General features: G+C 49.2%; 1 protein-coding gene across 3 annotated transcripts in view; it reads right to left on the bottom strand.

Annotated features, from left to right (window-relative positions):
- Nucleotides 1-11,852, bottom strand: part of SLC12A3 (solute carrier family 12 member 3) — a 58,341-nt gene extending 46,489 nt beyond the window's left edge. For 2 of the 3 annotated variants that reach the window (XM_054049338.1, XM_054049336.1), the window contains exons 1-4: nt 7,893-8,229; nt 5,247-5,393; nt 1,628-1,703; nt 921-1,016 (exon numbers count right to left, since the gene is read on the bottom strand). In XM_054049338.1, coding sequence (XP_053905313.1) covers nt 921-1,016; nt 1,628-1,703; nt 5,247-5,393; nt 7,893-8,192 — 619 coding nt within the window. In that variant the 5' untranslated portion in view covers nt 8,193-8,229. Of the gene's footprint in view, nt 1-920; nt 1,017-1,627; nt 1,704-5,246; nt 5,394-7,892; nt 8,230-11,837 lie in introns of those variants that run through there. The other variant, XM_054049339.1, reaches the window with a different exon arrangement.
- Between the last annotated feature and the right edge of the window lie 8,279 nt (nt 11,853-20,131).

The raw sequence follows: 20,131 nt of genomic DNA, 5'->3' as shown, positions 1-20,131 counted from the left end.
AACGTGACCTCTGCTACTTATTAAGGAACCGGAGCTCCCTCCTTAGGAAAATTCCGGTTGCGCCCCTGGTTTGACCCAGTGATTCCTGAATCAATCCTGAACCCAGTAACTTGTGGTTGAACTACAGCGAATCCTTTAGAAAGGCATCCAGTTTTGACTTAAAGATTCCAAGTGACGGAGAATCCACCACATCTCTTGGTGAGCTGCTCTAATGGTTAGTCACCATCACTGTTGAAAAGTGGCCTCTTATTTCCAGTTTGAGCTTTGCTGACTTCAGCTTCCAGCTCTGGGGTGTTGCTATGCCTTCACCTGTTAGACTAAAGAGCCCCCTCGTGTCAGATATCTTCTCCCCTGTAAGTACTTATAGGCCATGATTAAATCACCTTTTAACCTCCTCCTAAGCTAAATCGATTGAGCTCCTTAAGTCTCTCAATATAAGGTATGTTTTGCAGCCCACAAATTAATTCTTGAAGCTCTTCTCTGAACCCTCTCCAGTTTTTTTAACATCCTTTTGAAAGTATGGACATCAAAACCGGACACCGTATTCCAGCAGTGGTCTCCCCTCTGATGTATGCAGAGGTAATATCCACTCCCTGATCCTGCTTGATATTCCCCTATTAATACATCCAGGTATTTTGCCCACCGTCCTACCGAAAGCTCAATCTTTTGGTAAGCAGAGCCCCCAAACTTTCTTGAGATGCACCAAGCACTATATAGGGAACAGTCCCGTACTGGGCAGAGAGATGGGGGTGACACTACATAGCCTAAGAGGTCTTTTCCATCTCTCTTTTCAGTGGCATTTACCAGAGCTGTATCGGAGCACAGTATGTAAAGTACCAGAATGCGAGGGACTCGGCGGAAGCGGGAGTGTACGGTGGGCGATGAGAGCCCTCAAAAGGAAAATGGGAGCCAAACACTACCTGATTTCACTTTGCCGTTGGTGGAGATGGCAGAGATGGACAAGCCTGTGATGCTCGTCACCGTCACAGACATGAAGATAATCAGCCATGTGAGTGCTGCAGAGAAGAGGAATTAGTTGCACTTTGTTGCCTGGTGAAGAAAGCAATACCACCGTCTCTGACCCTTTTCCTTGGCACCCCGTACATTGATCCATAAAGTCACCCTTCCCCTCAACCCACTTCTTCCAGGATGTCTATAAAGGACCATGTCCTCTTCTGAGCCCAATTTCTATATTGCATCTGCCTCTGTCTATATCCCTATCCCATCTTCTCCATTGCTGCCCCATAGACACCAAAGCCCAGATTTTTAAAAGTATGTAGTTGTTGCTGAGCTAAGTGTTGCAACAACTAACAGATTTAGGAGCCTATGTCTTATTTTCAAAAAAGATTTAGGAACTAAATCCCTCAGTCAATGGGATTTGGGCTCCTGAGTGCCTAAATAACGTTAGAAAATTAGATTTAGGCTCCTAAATCAGTTAGGTTTGCAATGAGGGCACAGCAACCCCTGGACACCTTTAAAAATTGGGCCTAAGGATATCGGGGAAGGGAGAGACTGTTTTCATTGTGTCTTGAATAATGCCAAGCACTCTGTCAGGGCTTACAGTGAGACAAATTATATAAACAAGATCATTGTTGCTGGTAACTATAGAGAATGGAGCTGCACCTACCAATTCCTGCCTGTGCAGTGATCCAGGGCAATCGCAAATAGAGAATCACACCCCAGATGTTCAGCATGCATCGGATCTAGAAGGAAAACAGCCACGTTAATCTCCTGTGATCATCTGCACAGCTGACCGTACGCGTGAATAGCGAAACCAGTCAGACCCATGGTTCTCAAGTCCAATATCCGATCTGCAATAGTGGCTAATGCCAAATGCTTGAGCCCCATGAAGTGGAGTGACCTGCCCACAGGAAGTTTTCCTCCTAACCTCATCAGTCAGAGGCTGGTTTAAGCCCTGAATCGTGAGGCTTAATTTCCCTTCTAGAAGTTTTTTAATCCTTCCTATTGCAACTCTGTGGTGTCCGTGTTATCCATGTCAATGTCTAGCTCTTATCTAGCACTTTTCATCAGTAGATCTCAAAGAGTTTTGCAAAGGAGGCCAGGATCATCATCTCCCATTTTACAGATGGGAAAACTGAGGCACAGGGCAGGGACGCGACTTGCTCCCAGCCTCCCAGCAACAAAGCTGGGAATGGAGCCCAGGTCTCATGAATCCTAGTCCAGTGCCCTGTTCACTTGGCAACACTGTTCGGAATCCTGTTAAACTCTCCTGTCTGTGTTCAGTATTTCTATGACCCCCGGGGCCATAGCTGAGCACGTCACAATCTTTCAGTATATTTACTCTCACAATACCGCTCTGAGGTAGGCCAGGCCTATTGCTATTATCCGCCCGTTACAGTTGGGGAACACAGGCACAGAGAGATGAAGCTCGGAGTGGGACTTCCCTGCTCACGCACACGTCCTCACGCAAGCTCGAGTATACGTAGCAATGTAGCCACGGTAGCCCTGGTAGCGGCAACACAGCTGAGCTGTGCAGAGCGCAGACCCACCCAGCCAAGCATTCAGACTGAGAAATAAGGCATACGTTTTTAAGAGTGGCGGTCATTAATCGTTGGAACAATGTACTTGGGGCCTGGTGGATTTTCCTTCACTGGCCATTTTAAAATGAAGATTGGATGTGTTTTCTAAAAGATCTGATGTAGGGACGAAAAAAAATATTCCTGTAGTGTAGTGGTGATCACGTTCACCTAACACACGAAACGTCACCGGTTCAAAACCAGGCAGAAACAGGTCACTGTTCCTTTGCGGGGGAGGGATAGCTCAGTGGTTTGAGCATTGGCCTGCTAAACCCAGGGTTGTAAATTCAATCCTGGAGGGGGTCATTTAGGGATCTGTCTGGGGATTGGTCCTGCTTTGAGCAGGGGGTTGGACTAGATGACCTCCTGAGGTCCCTTCCAACCCTGATATTCTATGATTCTATCATTATTTTAAAGACGTTCTTTGGCCTTTGTTATACAGGCATTCAGACTATATGAGCACAATGGCCCCAGCTGGCCTTGGAATCTATGAACCTGAAGCTGGTCTGTACTCGGCATGGCTCCTCCGTGTCTTCACTGCCTCTACCACACATGCTACCGCAGCTGCACTGCTATTTATACTCACACCAGCTTGAGGAGAGCTAGCGCAAAGACACGTACACAAGTAGGGGAATCACACCCCTAGCTTGAGGTGTAGATGTAGCCTAAGTGACTTCCCCAAAATCACACAGGAAGTCTGTGGTGGAGCAGAGGATTGAACCTGAGTCTCTCAGGGGCCAGGCTAATGCCTTGAGCACAGGACCATCCTTCCTCTCTACCTGAAAGCGCTACCTCCGATACCTTGTGGCAATGAGTTCCACAGGCTCATTGTGCATTCTGTGCTTTAAAAAAAAAGCATTTCTTTTTATTGTTTTTTGAATATGTCACTTTTCCATTTTGTTGAATGTTCCTTTTGTTCTTGTGTTATTAGTAAGGCTCCGAGTTTGTCACGGAGGTCACAGAAATCACAGATTCCGTGACCACCGTGACTTCTGCAGCAGCCTGGTGCCGCTGGCCCGGGAACCACCTGAGCAGCTCGGGCAGCCCCTAAGCCAGTCGTAGCAGGAGTTTGGGTGTGGGGGGGCTCAGGGCTGGGGATTGGGGTGCAGGGCGGTGCTTACTTGGGGGGAGCTCCCTAGAAGGGTGATAGCAACTCCCCTCCCTCAGCTCCCAGCTCCATGTGCTGCCTCCGCCCACAGACACCACCCCTGCAGCTCCCATTGGTCGCAGTTCCCAGCCAATGGGAGCGTCAAGAACCGGGGCTTGGGGTGGAGCGGAGGCAGCATGTGGAGCTAGGAACTGGGTAGGGAGCCTGCCCCAGCCCTGCCAACCTCACCCCCATAGCACCTGCAGCACCACCCCAGGCTACCCCCCCCCAGGCTGCGCCCCACCTTCCCCAGAACCCATGGCACCTCCCCCAGGCCGCAGCTCCCCTGACCACCTGCGGCGCTTCCCCAGGCTGCACCCCCACCGAGCACCTGCACTCCCCCAGCACCCGTGGCACCCCCCCAATACCCATGGCGCCCTCCAGGCTGCCCCCCTGAGCCACCCCCCCCCTAAGTTTTAGTAAGGGTATATAGTAAAAGTCATGAACAGGTCATGGGCCGTGAAGTTTTGTTTACTGCCCATGACCTGTCCATGACTTTCACTAAAAGTACCCATGATTAAAACCTAGCCTTAATTATTAGAAAGGGTTAATAGAAAAGTCTCATCTACCGTCTCTAGACCATTCATTATTATGTATACTTTTATCCCATCCCTATGATCTGTCTCATCTCTAAGATAACAGACCCAATTCAATCTCCCTTCATATGGAAGCCTTCTTATGCCCCTAATTATTTCATCACTGGTCTTTGACCCGCCCCACCCCCCACTCTTTCTGTTGAATGCTGCCTGAAATAGGGTGACCAGAACTGAACAGTATTCCAGGTCAGGGCATCTGATTGACATATAATGAAATGAACGTATTTTCAATATGATTTCTCATCCCATTCTTTACACCTCCTAACCATTTGTTTGATTGTTTTTTCGGCACCTTGAGCAGAGACCTCCCTGAGCTTGCTGCAAAGACACCCAGTGGATGCAGTCAAGTTAGAACCTAGTAATGTGCAAGAATTATTCAAATGTTTCCTTTGAATCTGTCTTCTACTTGCCCTGTCACCCTAGTGTTCGAGCATCTCACGCTCTTTAATGTACTTAAACTCACAGCAAGTAAAGTGCTATTATCTCCATTTCACAGGTGAGAAACTGAGGCACAGGGTGGCTCTGTAACACACAGAATGCCTGCAGCAGAACACAAGATTGAACCAGATTGAACCTAGACTGATCCCCTAGCCCCTGGACCATCCTTCCTCCCTACCTACAGTACCCTCCATTTGTCAAGTTTGAACTTATCTGCCATCATGTGGCTTAATATAACAGGTTATACTAGGCATATGAGGCATCAGGATTGCATCGATCTGTCACACCAATACAAGCTAGATTATACATTGAACCCAGAGAGAAGAAAAGTTCTGCATTGACTTTCAAACCCAAGCCATTACCCTGTGCATGGTTCCATTGAAGTCAATGGAATGGCTTGAGGAGTGATTTACAACTTGGGGAAAGTGAAGGTGGCAAGATCGGGCTATACCTGAATTTTTGCCAGCATAGGACCCAAGCTCTCCCATTACACTTCCTTCTGGTCTGTACACAACAAAAAAAACTTACCATCACTCCTTTCACCCATCCAAATCGGACCGGCTCACCTGGAGGCTTTTCCCCACCCTCACCACCATCTTCCTCAGTCGTTTCGTCACTCAGGCCGTTACTTCTCTGGGGTTCGTACACTGGGTTGTGGAGACGGCTATTGTCCGACTGAGAAAGCAGAGAGAAATCAAGTTACAACAGGGCATAGAGGTGGGACAGAAAGGAAGATGTCTGGGAACATATTAGAACTTGTCAATTTTCAACCCTCCCGTTTGAAATTTTTAATCCTAGAGGTAAGCAGGAATGTTGTGCTAACAAGATTTGGTCAGGCAGGACCGGTCTCTCACTAGGTGTCTGTACACCACCGAGCACTATGGGACCCCGATTTCAGTTGACATCATCATCATACAAATAATGAATAACACCACCACACAAGTAGATATGTACTCCTGTTTCTTCTTAAAATACTGTAAATCAGAACTTGCAAATAACAATAATACCTAGCTTGTATATAGTGGTTTTCATCAGTAGTAGCAGATGTGGGGAGTGGAGACTTTGGGTTTTTTTGCTTCACAATTAGTTAATATTTGTGCAGTGCTGTGAAAATATAAGGAACTATGGGTGAGATTTTCACTATCTGTCTGTTTTAAGGCCTGACATGGCCCCCATCACTATGGGATCTGAGTACCTCACAATCTTTAGTGCATTTATCTTCACACAATCCCGGGAGGCTGGGAAGTGCTGTTATCCTCATTTTACAGATGGGGAATAGAGGCTAAAGACCAGATTTTTGAAAGGTATTTAGGTGCTTAAAGATGCAAGTGTTTTCAGTGGGGTTTAGGTGCCTAGGTGCTTTTGAAATCCCCCATAAGCAGTTATTTGCATCTTTAGGTGCTGAAATACTTTTAAAAACCCGGCTCTTAGTAAAGGTGGTGGGACACATGGGAAAAACACTGTTCACAGGATGCCTCAAAAGGAGTTTTCATCAGCAGCGTAAGGACAACACAAATATCTCCGGGCACGGGGGCAAGATGATGGCAGGTTTCAGTGAGCCCCAGGCGCTTGTTGACTATAGGCTGCAGAGAAATGAGTCCATCTTCAGCTCATCCATGGAATGCTGAGATAGCAAAAGACCCCAATGGAGGAGGCCTGTGACCTAGACCACGACACCAGAGTGACTCGCAATAGGATGAGCACTGACCATGTCACACAGCCCTGCCGTTTTTACTGCTTGAGTCTGTGTCATGCTGGTACACCCCTTCCCAACAGCTAGAGTAAGAGAACTTGAAACACCTTGTTTGAAATTACTGAACCTCCATGACTACTTTCTTAAGAGCTTTGGCAACAGAGAAGGGGGTTCTGGGTTGGGATGCAGATAGATACCCATAAGGCCAGAGATTTTACAGACCATGGAGCCCTCTTCCCCCTCCAAGTAAGGGGTACAATAGTGGGGGCAGTTTAGGGAAAATGTGCCCTGCCCATAGTCAGTCCGTTTGCTGGATAAATACAGGATTTGAGTCTCTAGGTCCATCAAACCAGGAACTTTCAGCACTGCTAATTTCACTTGAAAATTAAAAACCACAAGCATACCTCTGTTTGCTGCAAGGTCAATGTAAATGACCATAACTGTGCAGAGAGACTTCAACAGCATTCTTTTTATCCCCCAGGAAAGAAAAGGACGGGACAAGGAAACATAACCCTACACCACCATCTATGAGGCAGACTCATGGGCAAAGATCTCAGCCCTGACTTTGTTAGGAAGCAACTGAGTTTTGCAAGTCCTCTGTCAGGTCATTTCTCTTCTTTATTTACTTGAGTTTATAAAAATGCTAAAAAGGGGGGCACCTAGCTACATGTTCTTGGCACCCTTGGCATAACTTAGAAATGCATCCGAATGCAGGTGACCCTCCCAATCCCCATCCTGACCATTACAGTTCTTCCCTAGCCACTCCTCGCCATGCCTGGAGGGAAAATCTGCTCTGAAGAGCATCAGCTATGGGATGTTTTGGACCAAGGAGGGGGCGGATTCCCAAGCTGGAGACAGACAGATTTCACTGTATGTGAACATGATGAAAGCAAGGCCATGTTATTATAGGAGAGCAGACAGGCTTCCTCTTCATATGCAGTAGAATGTCATCGATGTGAAAATATTGCAGAGGGTAGTTAGGTTACAATCCTACCACACCTTTGTTTTATGTTCAGTTTGGGAATATGCATTTTGCAGCAATATTCATCCTATACGCCCCTGTGATTTACCTCTGACCTCTCAGGATGGTGACACAAGCTGATGGAGTCATGAGCTGATCCATCTGCCTGATATTTAAGTCTCAACGGCCAACATTTTCTCCTGGTGGAAACAGGGCACTCAGCGCTCAGAAGTGGTTGGTTGCCCGCAATAGAGCTGGAGAACCATTTGCAGTGACCTAAAGCATCAGATTTCACCTTCGTTGCTTGTTAGTAAATAGATTAAGAACAGATCTCGATTTCCACCCATGGTTCAGTTATTCAGCGAATCTTTCTATGACCCGTGTTTGCAGAAGGCTCCTTTCAAAGTCTATGTTTCTTCTACAGGGACAGAGATAAGTACAGAAAGAGCATTTGCTACGCACAGACTACAGCACTGCTCAAGTAAACCGATGCTAGAGACAGTCCTTCTACACAGCTTACCTTCAAGAAAGAATGTAGATCTGCCAGCGTGGGCCTAACTTTATTGGTTTCACCTGCCACCTTCGTGTTGGCGTAATGTTCATAAGTCGGCACAACATCCACGGTGTTGTAGCCAAAGGTCCTCAGGTAGAAAGTGCTGCTGTGGGTGAGGTGGCCGGGATGGGTAGCCTCACAGGCGGCAGCGTCAGGCTGTCCATAGTGAGGTTTGCTGCTGTCCTCGGTGCTGATCAGGGTGCTAATGGTGAACCTGCCATTGGCCTGGGCCAAGTCAGTTAATTCTATGGCTGGCAACTCCGCCATTTTATCCCTGCTCTTCCCTCTGCCTGGGTCCCTTTTGGTCAAGCGATGGAGAGGCTGTGATACTATAGGCGGCACACAGGCGCATATGGAGACTTTATACACAGCGAAACCAGAACGAACCAACTGGCCGCCACTTAATCAATTACTCATGGGGAAAACTAATTGGCTTGAACCACCCGGAGCTGGTCGTGGAAAAGACTAGCCTGAGGGGGTATCAAAATGCCTGTTACCCGAATCGCTGACTCCCAGTGCTTGATCGGGGCTGCGATAACAGATTGGAGATTAAGTCCCAAGGACAGATCAGTGGGAGAATGTGGAGTTATGTTTCCCCTGCAGCCTAACCAGGTACATTCTGTTCCTGCTACAATTTGTTAGGTAAAAACAAAAACAACACATCTCTCTCGGGGATATTGCCCCAGCCTGAAGGGCCTCTGTAAAATGGCTATGGAGGAAGTTTATGGGGTTTTTCTGGTCACTGCCCATGCAGCTCAGAGGCTTTCACGTACAGCTGCTGAGTTTAACCCTGCCGAAGAGAAGCCAGCTAGCTTGTGGTGGAGGTGTGTAAAGAAAAGTACTCTCTGTTATGTCGTGTAACTTCATGCAGCACACTCTGTCAGATTCACCGATTTACAGTGTAAGTTTAGTTTAGACAACACCCTCTGTACCCACAAGGAATCCCAAAGGTCTTTGCAGTGTAGAATAGGGAAGCCGTAGAGTTAAATAAAACCAGAGAGAGAGAGAGAGGATTTAAATGATGGCTCAGGGAGAAAAGAAATGTCTCCATCAGGGCTCTGATGGAGAGAGGAAGATGTGAGGGGGATACAGTGCTCCAGATGACAGGAGAGGCAGAGAAGAAAGCTCCCCTGCCAACCCCAGCAAGACTGTGGGAAGGAGCAGAGAGGAGGCTGACATGAGACGAGAGACCTCACATGGCAAGGTGCTGAGTGCCTTCCACTCCTATTGATTCAGCGGGAGCTCAGAGTGCGCAGTACTGCACGGGAGGAACTCGGCCGCTCGTAGGCTCTTGTCTGAGCAGAGGGAAATTGTAGATGGGGGGTAGAGTTGTTTGTGGCTGTGGTTCTTTGTATGTGTGGGAAATGGGAGAGCAGCACTCTGCATGCTGGGGTCCAGGGACACAGGGCTGTCGCATTGCAGTTCTCATCTCAGCACTGGGGGTGGGAGGCGCCCATGAATGATCGGTCTGATTAATAGACACAGCGTTCTCCACTCATGTGCAATGCCTGGGGGCAAAGCTGTGAACTTATCTACCTCTGGGTCCCATTACCCTAGTGCCTAAGCAACTAACAACCTTCAGTCCTCACAGCAACCCAGTGAGGTAGGGCAGTGCTAACACCCCCATTTTACAGCTGGAGAACTGAGGCACAGAAGGACTAAATGACTCGCCCAAAGTGAGTTCACTCAGGGAGTCTGCAGAAGAGCAGGAATTGGACTCAGCTCTCCTCGAGTCCCTGGTTGGTCCCCTAGCTATTGGGCCATACTCAGAGGGATGGGCAGGTACCCAAGAGTTAGGCATTTAGATCACAGGACAGTTACACTCCCTCTAGTGAGCACAGGGCCAGATTTTTCAGAACTGCATGTGATCACGCAGCTGACAAACACTGTATATACGAGCACATCCTTCATCCACACGCCATCACCAGGATCCCATCTGCACATAACAGGGCCATTGGGGTGGAGGGGTATAGTTTATTGTGCACACCAAAAGCTGGGGTGTTGTGCTTTTTTTAATGAGTGGACAAAAACGTGTGTGTAGTGTATAAGCTGGAGCAATTACTCTGTAAAGACCAGAATACGGATCTCCATGTGGTGTGCAAATACACCTCTACTCCAATATAATGCGACCCGATGTAACATGAATTCGGATATAACACGGTAAAGAGGTGCTCCGGGGGGGGGGGGGGGGGGGAGGGGCTGCGCACTCTGGCAGATCAAAGCAAGTTCGATATAATGCGGTTTCACCTATAACACGGTAAGATTTTTTGGCTCCCGAGGACAGCGTTATATAGGGGTAGAGGTGTAGCTGGATTTGGCAAACAGGTATGGTGTAAAAATGGAACATTTTACCCAACAGAATTTTTTGCTGTTGCCTGCAAAACACTAGGAAAGGTATTTGAAGGTGGCCTGCACAGGGAAATAAAATGGGCTTTGTGCTCATTTTCCTTCTGTATGATATAAAGAGAAAACCTGAAGTGTTTCTGTGCAAAAGAACTTGTGTTTTTTTAGCATCATAAATCCAGATCTTATCTGCTCTGGGGGACTCTATGGTGACTGGTGAGCTAGGGAAGTTACCATCTCAAGAGACTGAAAGCTGAACAGTGACAGGGAAAGGGATTTTAAAGTCAGATAGTTGAAAACTTTCTTTTTGCTAACACCAATGTCTCATCATCGCTGGGGAGAAGTGACTTTTTTTAAAACAAAAGTTAAACTCTCCTGGCCTTTGGGTTAAAGTATGAGAGCTCATGAGACAAATCTCCGTGACTTCCACAAAGTTCTCCATCAAAACCTGGAAACACCAGCTCAACCAGATAAGAGTGGTGAAAGTTGGGTAGGTGCTCCGGTACCTCACTGAGCTGGGGCATTAGAGATCATGAAAATCCAGGACAAATGTATAGACCTGAGGCAGCACTAGTGCAGGAAAGCATTATGCAAGATCCTTTCACAGAACTCTGCCAACACGCCTAGCTCCTAACCTGCAGCATCTCCCTGAGCTACTCGTATCACACCGTGCAAAAGGATATGGCACTTGTGTGATGGGGACACAATGAACCAATCAGATATTGATGTTATCTTCCAATTAATCCCCCCTCATTGCATCCTTCCACTGGCTCCTCCTTCATCACAGACACAAATTTCTTGCCTTTACTTTTAGGGCTCTCCCTGGCTTGGCCTCACTGCCTGTCAACTCTCACTTGCAACCAGATGCTGCTTCTTCTGGGCCACCGGCACTAGCCGTTAGCACCCATCCATCAAGTCTCTTTGGGCTTTCTCCCATGCTGCCCCTTATGCACGGGAGGAGCTGCCATGAAGCACCACATTGTCGTAAGCCGAGACTGGTGCTTATTCCCCAATCGTGATATCGTGATCGTCCTCCCCGGGCCCCCCGATTTGTCGTACCATATGCTCAGATTGTAAAGCAGGGACTGTATTATCACACATGTGTATGGTGCCCAGCCCAAGAGAGCCTTGATCCTGGACTAGGGTCTCCAGGCACGACCACAATGCAAATAATAAAGCCACTGTGAGAAATTAAGCCCCAGAGCACCAATGTATTTAAGTGCCTGCTTAATGTCAAGGCCTTGACTTAAGCACGTACTTTGGTGCCTTGTTCGACGTGGATGGGATTTCTCACGTTTACAGCTAGGCATGTCTCGAGTGCTTTGCTGACTCTGGGCCGTAATGCCGCTGGGAAGATTTGCCTTTCCCCTAGTCCACACAACAGGTATAGTACTAGAGGTGGCAGCACTGCGAGATTCCTCCACGGGATTCCACGGATGTGCTTCCCCCTCACCATGCAGAGCCCAGACCTCACATGGGAAGAGCAACCTACATACCTTCCCCAGGGGTTCACCTCCAGAATGAGACTGGCATCAAGGATGCCCATTAGCCAGAGCAGCGGCGACTCACTGTGATGTGGACAGCAGTCAACGAACCCATTCCACATAGGGCATCAAACACCTTTCTTATGGTAACGAGTCCTGGCCTGGCCTCAAGAGGGTGACCTAGAGGTGAAAGACCACATAGACCATTAACAATCCCCTGAGCCATCCAGAACCCCAAATTGCCTTTCAAATGGGCTTCGGTATAACCGATGCTTGAAGCCTGTGGCACTCCTACCGGCGCTAACAGGTGTTACCCGGGTGCACTGAGAAGTTAACATACCCCGCAGGGACTGAATTATTTACTTTGCGTAAAGCACTCACGCCTCAAGGGGGCTGAGTAGCTGCAGCTCCCGGACTCCTGGGTACACTGTGGCTACACGGGGGGGGAAGGATAGCTCAGTGGTTTGAGCATTGGCCTGCTAAACCCAGGGTTGTGAGTTCAATCCTTGAGGGGGCCACTTGGGGATCTGGGACAAAATCAGTACTTGTTCCTGCTAGTGAAGGCAGGGGTCCCTTCCAGTTCTAGGAGATGGGATATCTCCATTAATTTTTTTTTTCAGCACCAGTCAGGATAGGACCCATATCGAATACACTACAGAGAGGTGAAGGTAATCTGACATTATTATTTGTATTGCAGTAGCCCTGAAGGGCCCCATGCAGGGATCGGGGCCCCATTTCTAGAAACACGCCTTGAAAGAGCCAGAGATTATGGCCCCAATTCAGAAAGCCATCTGAGTGCAGACTTAATTCCTTTCCTATTCAGGACAGCCCCCAAAACCAGGCTCAGGTTCCCATGGCTTCAATGAGGGACACCGCTCCTAAATTTCAAGTTGACCTCAATGGAACGTAAACGTGCACTTAAAGACAAGCATGTTCTCAAGCGCTGCCCTGAATAGGGACGGGCTGCCTGAATCGGGGCCGAAACGCTGATCTCATCTGCTCAAACGGAACTTCTGAACAGCACAGAGGTGGGTGTACTCGCGTGTGCGGCGGCGGGGGGCTTTTCCAGGGACTGAACACTGGAAGGCTTGTTCTCCGAAGTCACATGTCAATTTAAAGGCAGTTACAGATAAGATCTCTCAAGACAGCAAATAGAAGTCAGGTAATAAAGTTTGAGTGCGACACCAGAAAAGCCATTTGAAATTCAGCCCTGCGTACACTGGCGGGTTAATGGAAAATTCGGTCTGTTCTCTGGAGTGCCTCTGGCAGTCTTTTGTATTCACATTACAGCTTTCACCTGCCTTCCTTTTACTGGGGGTTATTTCCTTCTGGGTTGTATTGTTTTATGTACTGGCCTGCAGAGAGCTAGATTATGCACCCGTGGGTGGGCTCTTACTCATGTGAACAGGCCACCTGACAGCAAGGAGCTTACTCACTTTGGGAAGCACTCCCTCGCTTGGGTAAAGGTTACACAATCCACCCCACAAGACCCTGCATAACGCAACACTAACCTGCACCAGCACACTCAGCCCCTTTGGATATTTTGGTGGCTTGCAAACCAGCCACCCGTCTGTAACGTTACTGTGCATCCATTTGGTCCCCTTCTTTCTGGTGGGTGCTGATGAAGGTTCTGAAATGCTCAGGCCAAGGGTGGATCCCCGAATCTGAAGTCCACTGACTCTCAGGCTGACAGTTTAAGCTTTACCCTCCCGTCGTCCACCTCCTCCAGCAGAAGGGAAGCCAGTGCTGCCGGCTAGCTGGCCTTGGGAGGGGAAAGAGAAGGGACTCAGGTTCCCAGACCTGTGCAGGCAAGAGGCTTGTTAGACGTCCGACCATAAGCGGCGGTGGAAAATGCTCTTTGCAGGGGGGCTGAGTAAAACTGACAGGCCCCGCTGTCCGGTGTGTGTGTGGGGTCACTGTCTCTACCCTGGGCCGGTGCAGCGGGCAGGCCTCAGGTGAGGAGTGGAGCACAAGCCTGCCCCACACTCAGCCCGCAATGGTGGCTTCTGTCCCGCAGGGTCCCACTCCGGCCCTTTGGCTCTCCCCGCTCATCGATTTGCTGTGGCAGGTTCCCCTGAGTGGGGGAGGGTGTCTAGCCATCTGATCACCCCAAGACGACAATGAGAGGAGGGAAAACGTCATCAGCCCCGTGTAACACTCCAGGGCTGATTCCAGGGCTAAAAGGAGTGAGGGGCCCTATAGGGGGTTCCTGGGCAAGCTATATGGGGTGGAGCAATTGAAGAAGGAAGGGGGGGTTGATGCGGCCAGGAGTTGGGGACATTTGTGCTGATCTATTCAGACAGAATGGACTTGGATGCTGGGGACAGCAGAAGGGTCCTGAGGGGAATAAGGGGTGCAGCGGTGGGGGGAGGGGACCATGCTGAGGCAGAAGGTTGGAGGGAGGGAAGTGGTTTGGGGCCGGTGAGGGATGGGGGAGCTTTTAAGAGGTGGGTTACTGGGGAATGGGGAGCAGGGGCAGGGGAAGGTTTTGGGTGGGGATGTGGGGCTTTGGGGAGTGGAGGGAGGGTTTGGGTAGGGGGTGTTTCATGGGGGCATTTTGTGGGGGGAGTGTCACAAGGGGTGAGTTTATTTGAGGAAATGGGGTTGGTATGGTGGAGGAGGGGGATGGGCTGGGGGCCATGGCAGTAGGAGGGTTTGAGTTGATTGGCAGGTGGGTGGGGGGTTTAAGCAGGGTCTGTGAGGGGGCAGGTTGGAGGCTGTGGCAGGATGGTTATTAGGCAGTTTATGGCAGGGGGTGGGTGGGAGGCTGTGGGAGGGGGATGATTTGAGGATCTATTAGGGGGGATTTGGGTAGGGGTCTGGGGGGAGAGCATAGGGGAGTTCAGAGAGCTGTGCGGCAGTGCCAGTAGCTGCAGCTAGCTCCCTGCTCTGCACCCCTATCCCCGCTCCTCCCTCTCACACTGGCACCAGCCCCAGCTCCCCTCACAGGCACCGGGGAGGGATGGACTCAGCCTGCACACCAGGGACAGGGCTAGCTCACGGGGGCAGCCTGCCTGCAGCACCATGCCAGGGCCTTTGTGGACACAGTCTCACCCCACGCGCTGGGCTCCAGGGTCTCTGCCTGCTTGTCCTGCCGCCGAGCACCTCAGCACCAGGTCCGGGCACCGTCTGAGGTGGGGCTATGCCTGCTGAGCTGGGCTGTGCTCTGGCACTGGGGTGGCTCAGATTTGAGAGGGGGGCTAATCCCCCTCCCGCCCTAGCTATCTGCTGCCTGGGTGTCTGACCATCCGCACGTATTGTCCCCGTGTGACACCCACAGCTAGAACCGCTGGGCACAGTCAGAGGCCGTTCCGGTTCACCGGGGAGAAGTTAGCTCACGGAGCAAGGGGGAGGCAGCCCATGAGGCAGGGAAGCGCCTGAGCATGGTAAGCGCGTAAGGACGGCAGTCAGAGGGGAGGCCCTGAGGAGAAAGGGTCCCTCCAGCAGGCTGGGGAGAAGCTGCCTGCCCAGCCACTGCTCCCAAGAAGGAGGAGCAGCGCATGTGGCTGGGGAAGCCTTCGGAGGAGGAGCGGCAGGAGGTCACTCAGGCTAGGTACTGCTCCAAACAAGGACCCTGAGTTGGAACCTAGTGGTGTGGGTGGGCCTGGGTTCCCCTAAACTCCAGCCGAGGCATGTAGAGAGGCTCTAAACCCTCTAGACCGAAGGCTGTCTAATCCCCTAGAACAGCGGTTCTCAACCTATTTACCATTGTGGGCCACATATATGGCCCACAATAGGTTATGTGGGCCGCATCCGATACAACCTGTGTGGCCCTGACCATGTCACGTGGGCCACGGCTCTGTTCTGATTGGGCGGCAAGCGGCCCACGGGCCACAGGTTGAGAACCACGGCCCTAGAGCCACACTTCCCTGTTAGCCTGCAAGGGACAGAGACTACTAAGGACCTGGCCAGAAGGGTGGCTCGTAACAAGGACTTGACAAACAGAACTGGGCGTGGTGGCATATGGAGGATGGAGTCAGGTAGGGGAGCTTCCCCTCTGGCCACAAGGGGGTACTAACAGATAACAGCCCCATCTTGCAGCCACACAGTGTTACACTAATAAAACAATACCAACAGGACCTTATAAAGGTGGGCAAGGTAAAACACCACATTTATTGTAAATACGGAGCGAGAGAGAGAGAAATTACCACAATAGTTAGCGTATGCTTTTTAGACACAGACACATACACACATAGTCCTGCAGTGAGGTTTATAGTTACCAGTCCAGAGTCTGGATCAATCTAGTGGTCAGCCAGATTGGTCGCAGAGGGGAGCGGGGCTCTATCGGTCGTGATCCGATGCTCCTGGAGTGTGGCAAGACGAACCCAAAGTCCCATCGCCACGCACCCTGTTCTTATAGGTTTTTTTCTCTGTTGAAGCCTATGGATTTTGCTGTGTCTGTTTGTGACCCGTTACTTCTTAATTGGTGTAAACATTCCAATTCACCTCGAGAGGGTCATCCTGTCCTTTGTTCCGATTTAATCAATTATCCTTAGGGGTGCCAGCCTTCGCTTCAGGGTCCTCAATCTGCCCTTCATTACGGATGCACGGTGATGATTCTTTGATGTTCTTTAAGTCTCTTTACTTCTTCCTTGACTCTGGCTATAACAATGGCCTTCACACCTTATCTTTTCCTGATGCATGCATTCCTCATTTACACAAACAGATTGAGAATCCAAACAGGAGTATTTTATATCGAGCAAAAAGGCATTGAACCTTGCTAAGTTTTACAATCAATAACCAAGACAATTTACATTGAGACCCAGACTTTCAATGTTCCTCTAATCTACTTAACATAGACACAATAGAGAATCCTGTCTCTTACTAACTAAATCTTAAAAAAGAGTTAAAGAGGGCCCAATTTGTAATGCATATGGGAAAACAGAATCTCATAGTCCCAGAGGGTCATTTCTTTCTGCTATTCAAAAAGGGCAGCTAACAGGATGAAATCAAATCATACATTAAATTCTAATCCAGCTCCTATAACAATTTAGGGCAGCCCACCCTCAAGACAAGGAGGAATAATCAGTTGTCATTAAAAGGGGTGTCATTAATCAACAGTCAACTACTCCATAGGCCCAACCTGCACCATGTAGAGCACTGCCGACCCGCCCCAGCAAGGCACTTAGGCAGGTGGTTAATGTTAAGCTGGTGATTAAATTTAAGCATGTGTTTAAGTGCTGTACAGGATCAGAGCCAGAATACTTGGTACCTTGCCGGATCAAGCGCCAGTGTTGGTAGAGTTCACTTGCATCAGACACTTGGGCATACTTTTGTTCAGCTGTTTCAACTAAAAGAATCTCCCAAATTCTAGCTGGAAGGATGGGGTTTAGTCCAGAACACACCCTAGGGTAAATTCATCTCCTTCTAGGTTAGATTACGTGATCCAATGGTGCTTTGTGGCTTCAAACTGTATAAAACTTCAGGTTTCATGACAGGCCTCGTCCCCTAACCCAGCTAAGAGGCTTTCCCTTTGGGGTGCTGGACAGTGAGATATGGTCTTTAATTCATTTTTTCTGCCAACACACGCCTTGTGGACTGAGAGGCTGGTTGTACATAAAGGAGACCTCTGCTCTGTTTAAGGCCTCAGTTCAACAAAGAACTTTAAGCCAGTGCTTGAGGCATGCCGGAGAGACACTGGGGTACTGCTGTAACGGCTGTCAGTACAGCTGGTCGACAGCTTGGTAATGACTTTATGATTTGAATAAAAATGGTTCTTTTTCCAAAAATGAAAAAATGTCACGAATCTTTAGATTTTTCTCAATTTTTTCAGTGTTTGTCCAATTAAGGGGACTTCTTTGTGCTGGGAGCAGTACATACATATGGTAAGAGAGAGTTCCTGCCCCAATGCGCTCTCACTAGACAAACCAAAAGGAGCACTATCCCCAGTTTTCTGATTAAATGACTTGCCCAAGGTCACCCAGACAGCCTGTGGCAGAGCTGGTAAACTGAAGCCAGATTGCCTGAGGTCCAGTCCAATGCAGTAACCACAAGTCCGTCTTGTCAGTGCAGATCTGGATCCAGGCTTCCTGGATTGGGTCTGTCTCCAATAAATACAAAATACCCGCAACTCTCCAGTACTAAACAAAGATAAGGAAGGAAACTGTCTGGGGCTTGGGGGCCTTTCCAGTGTCTAACCTGCAAATCTCTCAGCAAGCATTACACGTAAGACACACGGCAATCAGAGGGAAGTTAAAGCAGACAAAACCCTTTCCAGGTAAAACACTGCATCATGTGAACGTGTCTTCAGGGTAGCTGTCCAGTTACAACAGGCAGAGAGACCCACAATCTGTGAGGGAGGAAAGGAACAGTTTCCGAGGGAGGGAGGAAGGCAATGACAGGGGAAACCGAGGCAGTGTGTAATTGCATTCAAAATGATACAGCATGACAAAGGGCAGGAAAATCTGCATAAAATGAGATGATTAGCAACAGAAATTATGCATCTGGAGCGGGAAACTGATGCCTCAGGGGGCTGACAATAGATGGAGCAGGTTCCTGAGACGAATCATAGCCAGGATCTGCAATGACCCACATTTGAATAGCAGTTTGTATTCCAGCAGCACCTAGAGTACCCAACCAAGATGAGGACTGTCTTGTGTTAGGTGCAGTACGTTCACATAGTGAGAGACACTCCCTGCCCTAAGGAGCTTGCAATCTGAGCAATGAAGGGGAGGAGTATTATTGTCAGTGTTTTACGTTCTGGGAACTGAGGCACTGAGAGATTGTGACTTGCCTGTGGTTTGTAGCAGAGGTGGGAATTCACCCCAGGCTGCAGACCACACCCTTCCCACAAAGCACCAGCCCTGTTCGCTACATGGTGCGCCACTGGTATGGAGAACGTTCTACTTCATCCAGAAGTGCTTAACCAGGACACCTCGCTGAGGAGAGATTTAAACCCAGTGATATGTCTTCACGGGCGCTTCACTCTCTTGCTGGTTCTGTTTGCTTGCTCCTTGGCAGCTCGGGCTCCCACCTACATATGAAATACAGATTCATAGATTCTAGGGCTGGAAGGGACCTCAAGACATCATCGAGTCCAGTCCCCGGCCCTCATGGCAGGACCAAATACTGTCTAGACCATCCCTGATAGACATATGCCGAAAGAGTAGAAGCTGCCAGTACCTGGCTGTTTGCCCCTTCCCATGCCAATTCACATATGCTACCATCCAGGGACCTTGCACTGGGCAGCCATTAGACTTAGTCCTTGGCTGAGCACAGCGTCACTTCCACGGGCCTGTTCAGAAGCTTCATGACCATCTAGCTACCCCAACAGCAGCATTATTACGGAAATAGTAACTAACAGGGGCGAAGGGCCATCCAGCTAATGGCTAATCACTCTAAATTACTCCAAGGCCGCAGTCCATACGGCTGACGCTCGTCCTGGCATCAAACGCATTCCTGGAAGATGCTCAGATGCCAGGGGGATGGGCATGGGATAGGAACCAAATCGAGTATTTTGCTGCCCAGGACGCACAGGCTGCATAAACTGTACATCCCCGAGTAGTCCCAGCGTGGTGTATTCTGGCTTGCTTGTGTCAAGACTTGTAATAACCACTCAGTCACTTCAAATTGTAACTTTTCTTTTTTTAGATCAGTGTAACAAAGCAGGTCCATCAACATAAATATTTTAGACACCCCTATGTTGAGTTCTTATTTCAAATGAAATAAATGTACTTCGTACCACTGGAAAATCCGGCTTTATAGCGAGATTGTAAACCCCTGGGGGCAGGGATTCTGTGTGCTCTGGGTTTGTACAGCACGGTCCTAGCACAACGGGCTCCTGGTCTGTGATGAGAGCTCCCAGGGCTACGATCATGAAAACTGAATAATCATTTAAACTTTACATTGATGGTACACGTGTATGATTTCTTCTTATGATCACTCTGGCAATTCCTTCGCTAGGGGTTTCTGGGATGAATGCTAAGCCTGCCTGAGAGTAAACTTATGTGAACGCCGAACGTTGATCTCAAGCTATGCACCAGTTTGATTCTGGACTCTGCCATCTCTAGCTGCATATGATCGCTGGTCCCAGCTGTTGGTTGGTAAGGGTGGAGGCCTGGCTTGACATGGGTGAGGCCTCATTTCTTGGGAGACAGGAATGGGAGCTAAATGGATCAGCGGGCTAAAAACAGAACGTCTACACTAGCTAAGATAAAGGTGAACATCCAGGGAGGGAACCATTTACAATGGAGAAGATATGCTTGGAACGTAAGGTGAGGTAAAGAGTAAGTAGTCAGGGCCACCCAGAGGATTCAGGGGACCTGGGGCAAAGCAATTTCAGGGGCCCCTTCCATAAAAAAAAGTTGCAATACTATAGAATACTATATTATCGTGGGGGCCCCTGTGGGACCTGGGGCAAATTGCCCCACTTGCCCGCCC

This window comes from Malaclemys terrapin, chromosome 14 (genome assembly GCF_027887155.1).
Source record: "Malaclemys terrapin pileata isolate rMalTer1 chromosome 14, rMalTer1.hap1, whole genome shotgun sequence".
NCBI classification, from domain to species: domain Eukaryota; kingdom Metazoa; phylum Chordata; order Testudines; family Emydidae; genus Malaclemys; species Malaclemys terrapin.
This window is presented reverse-complemented; position numbering and strand designations above follow the sequence as displayed.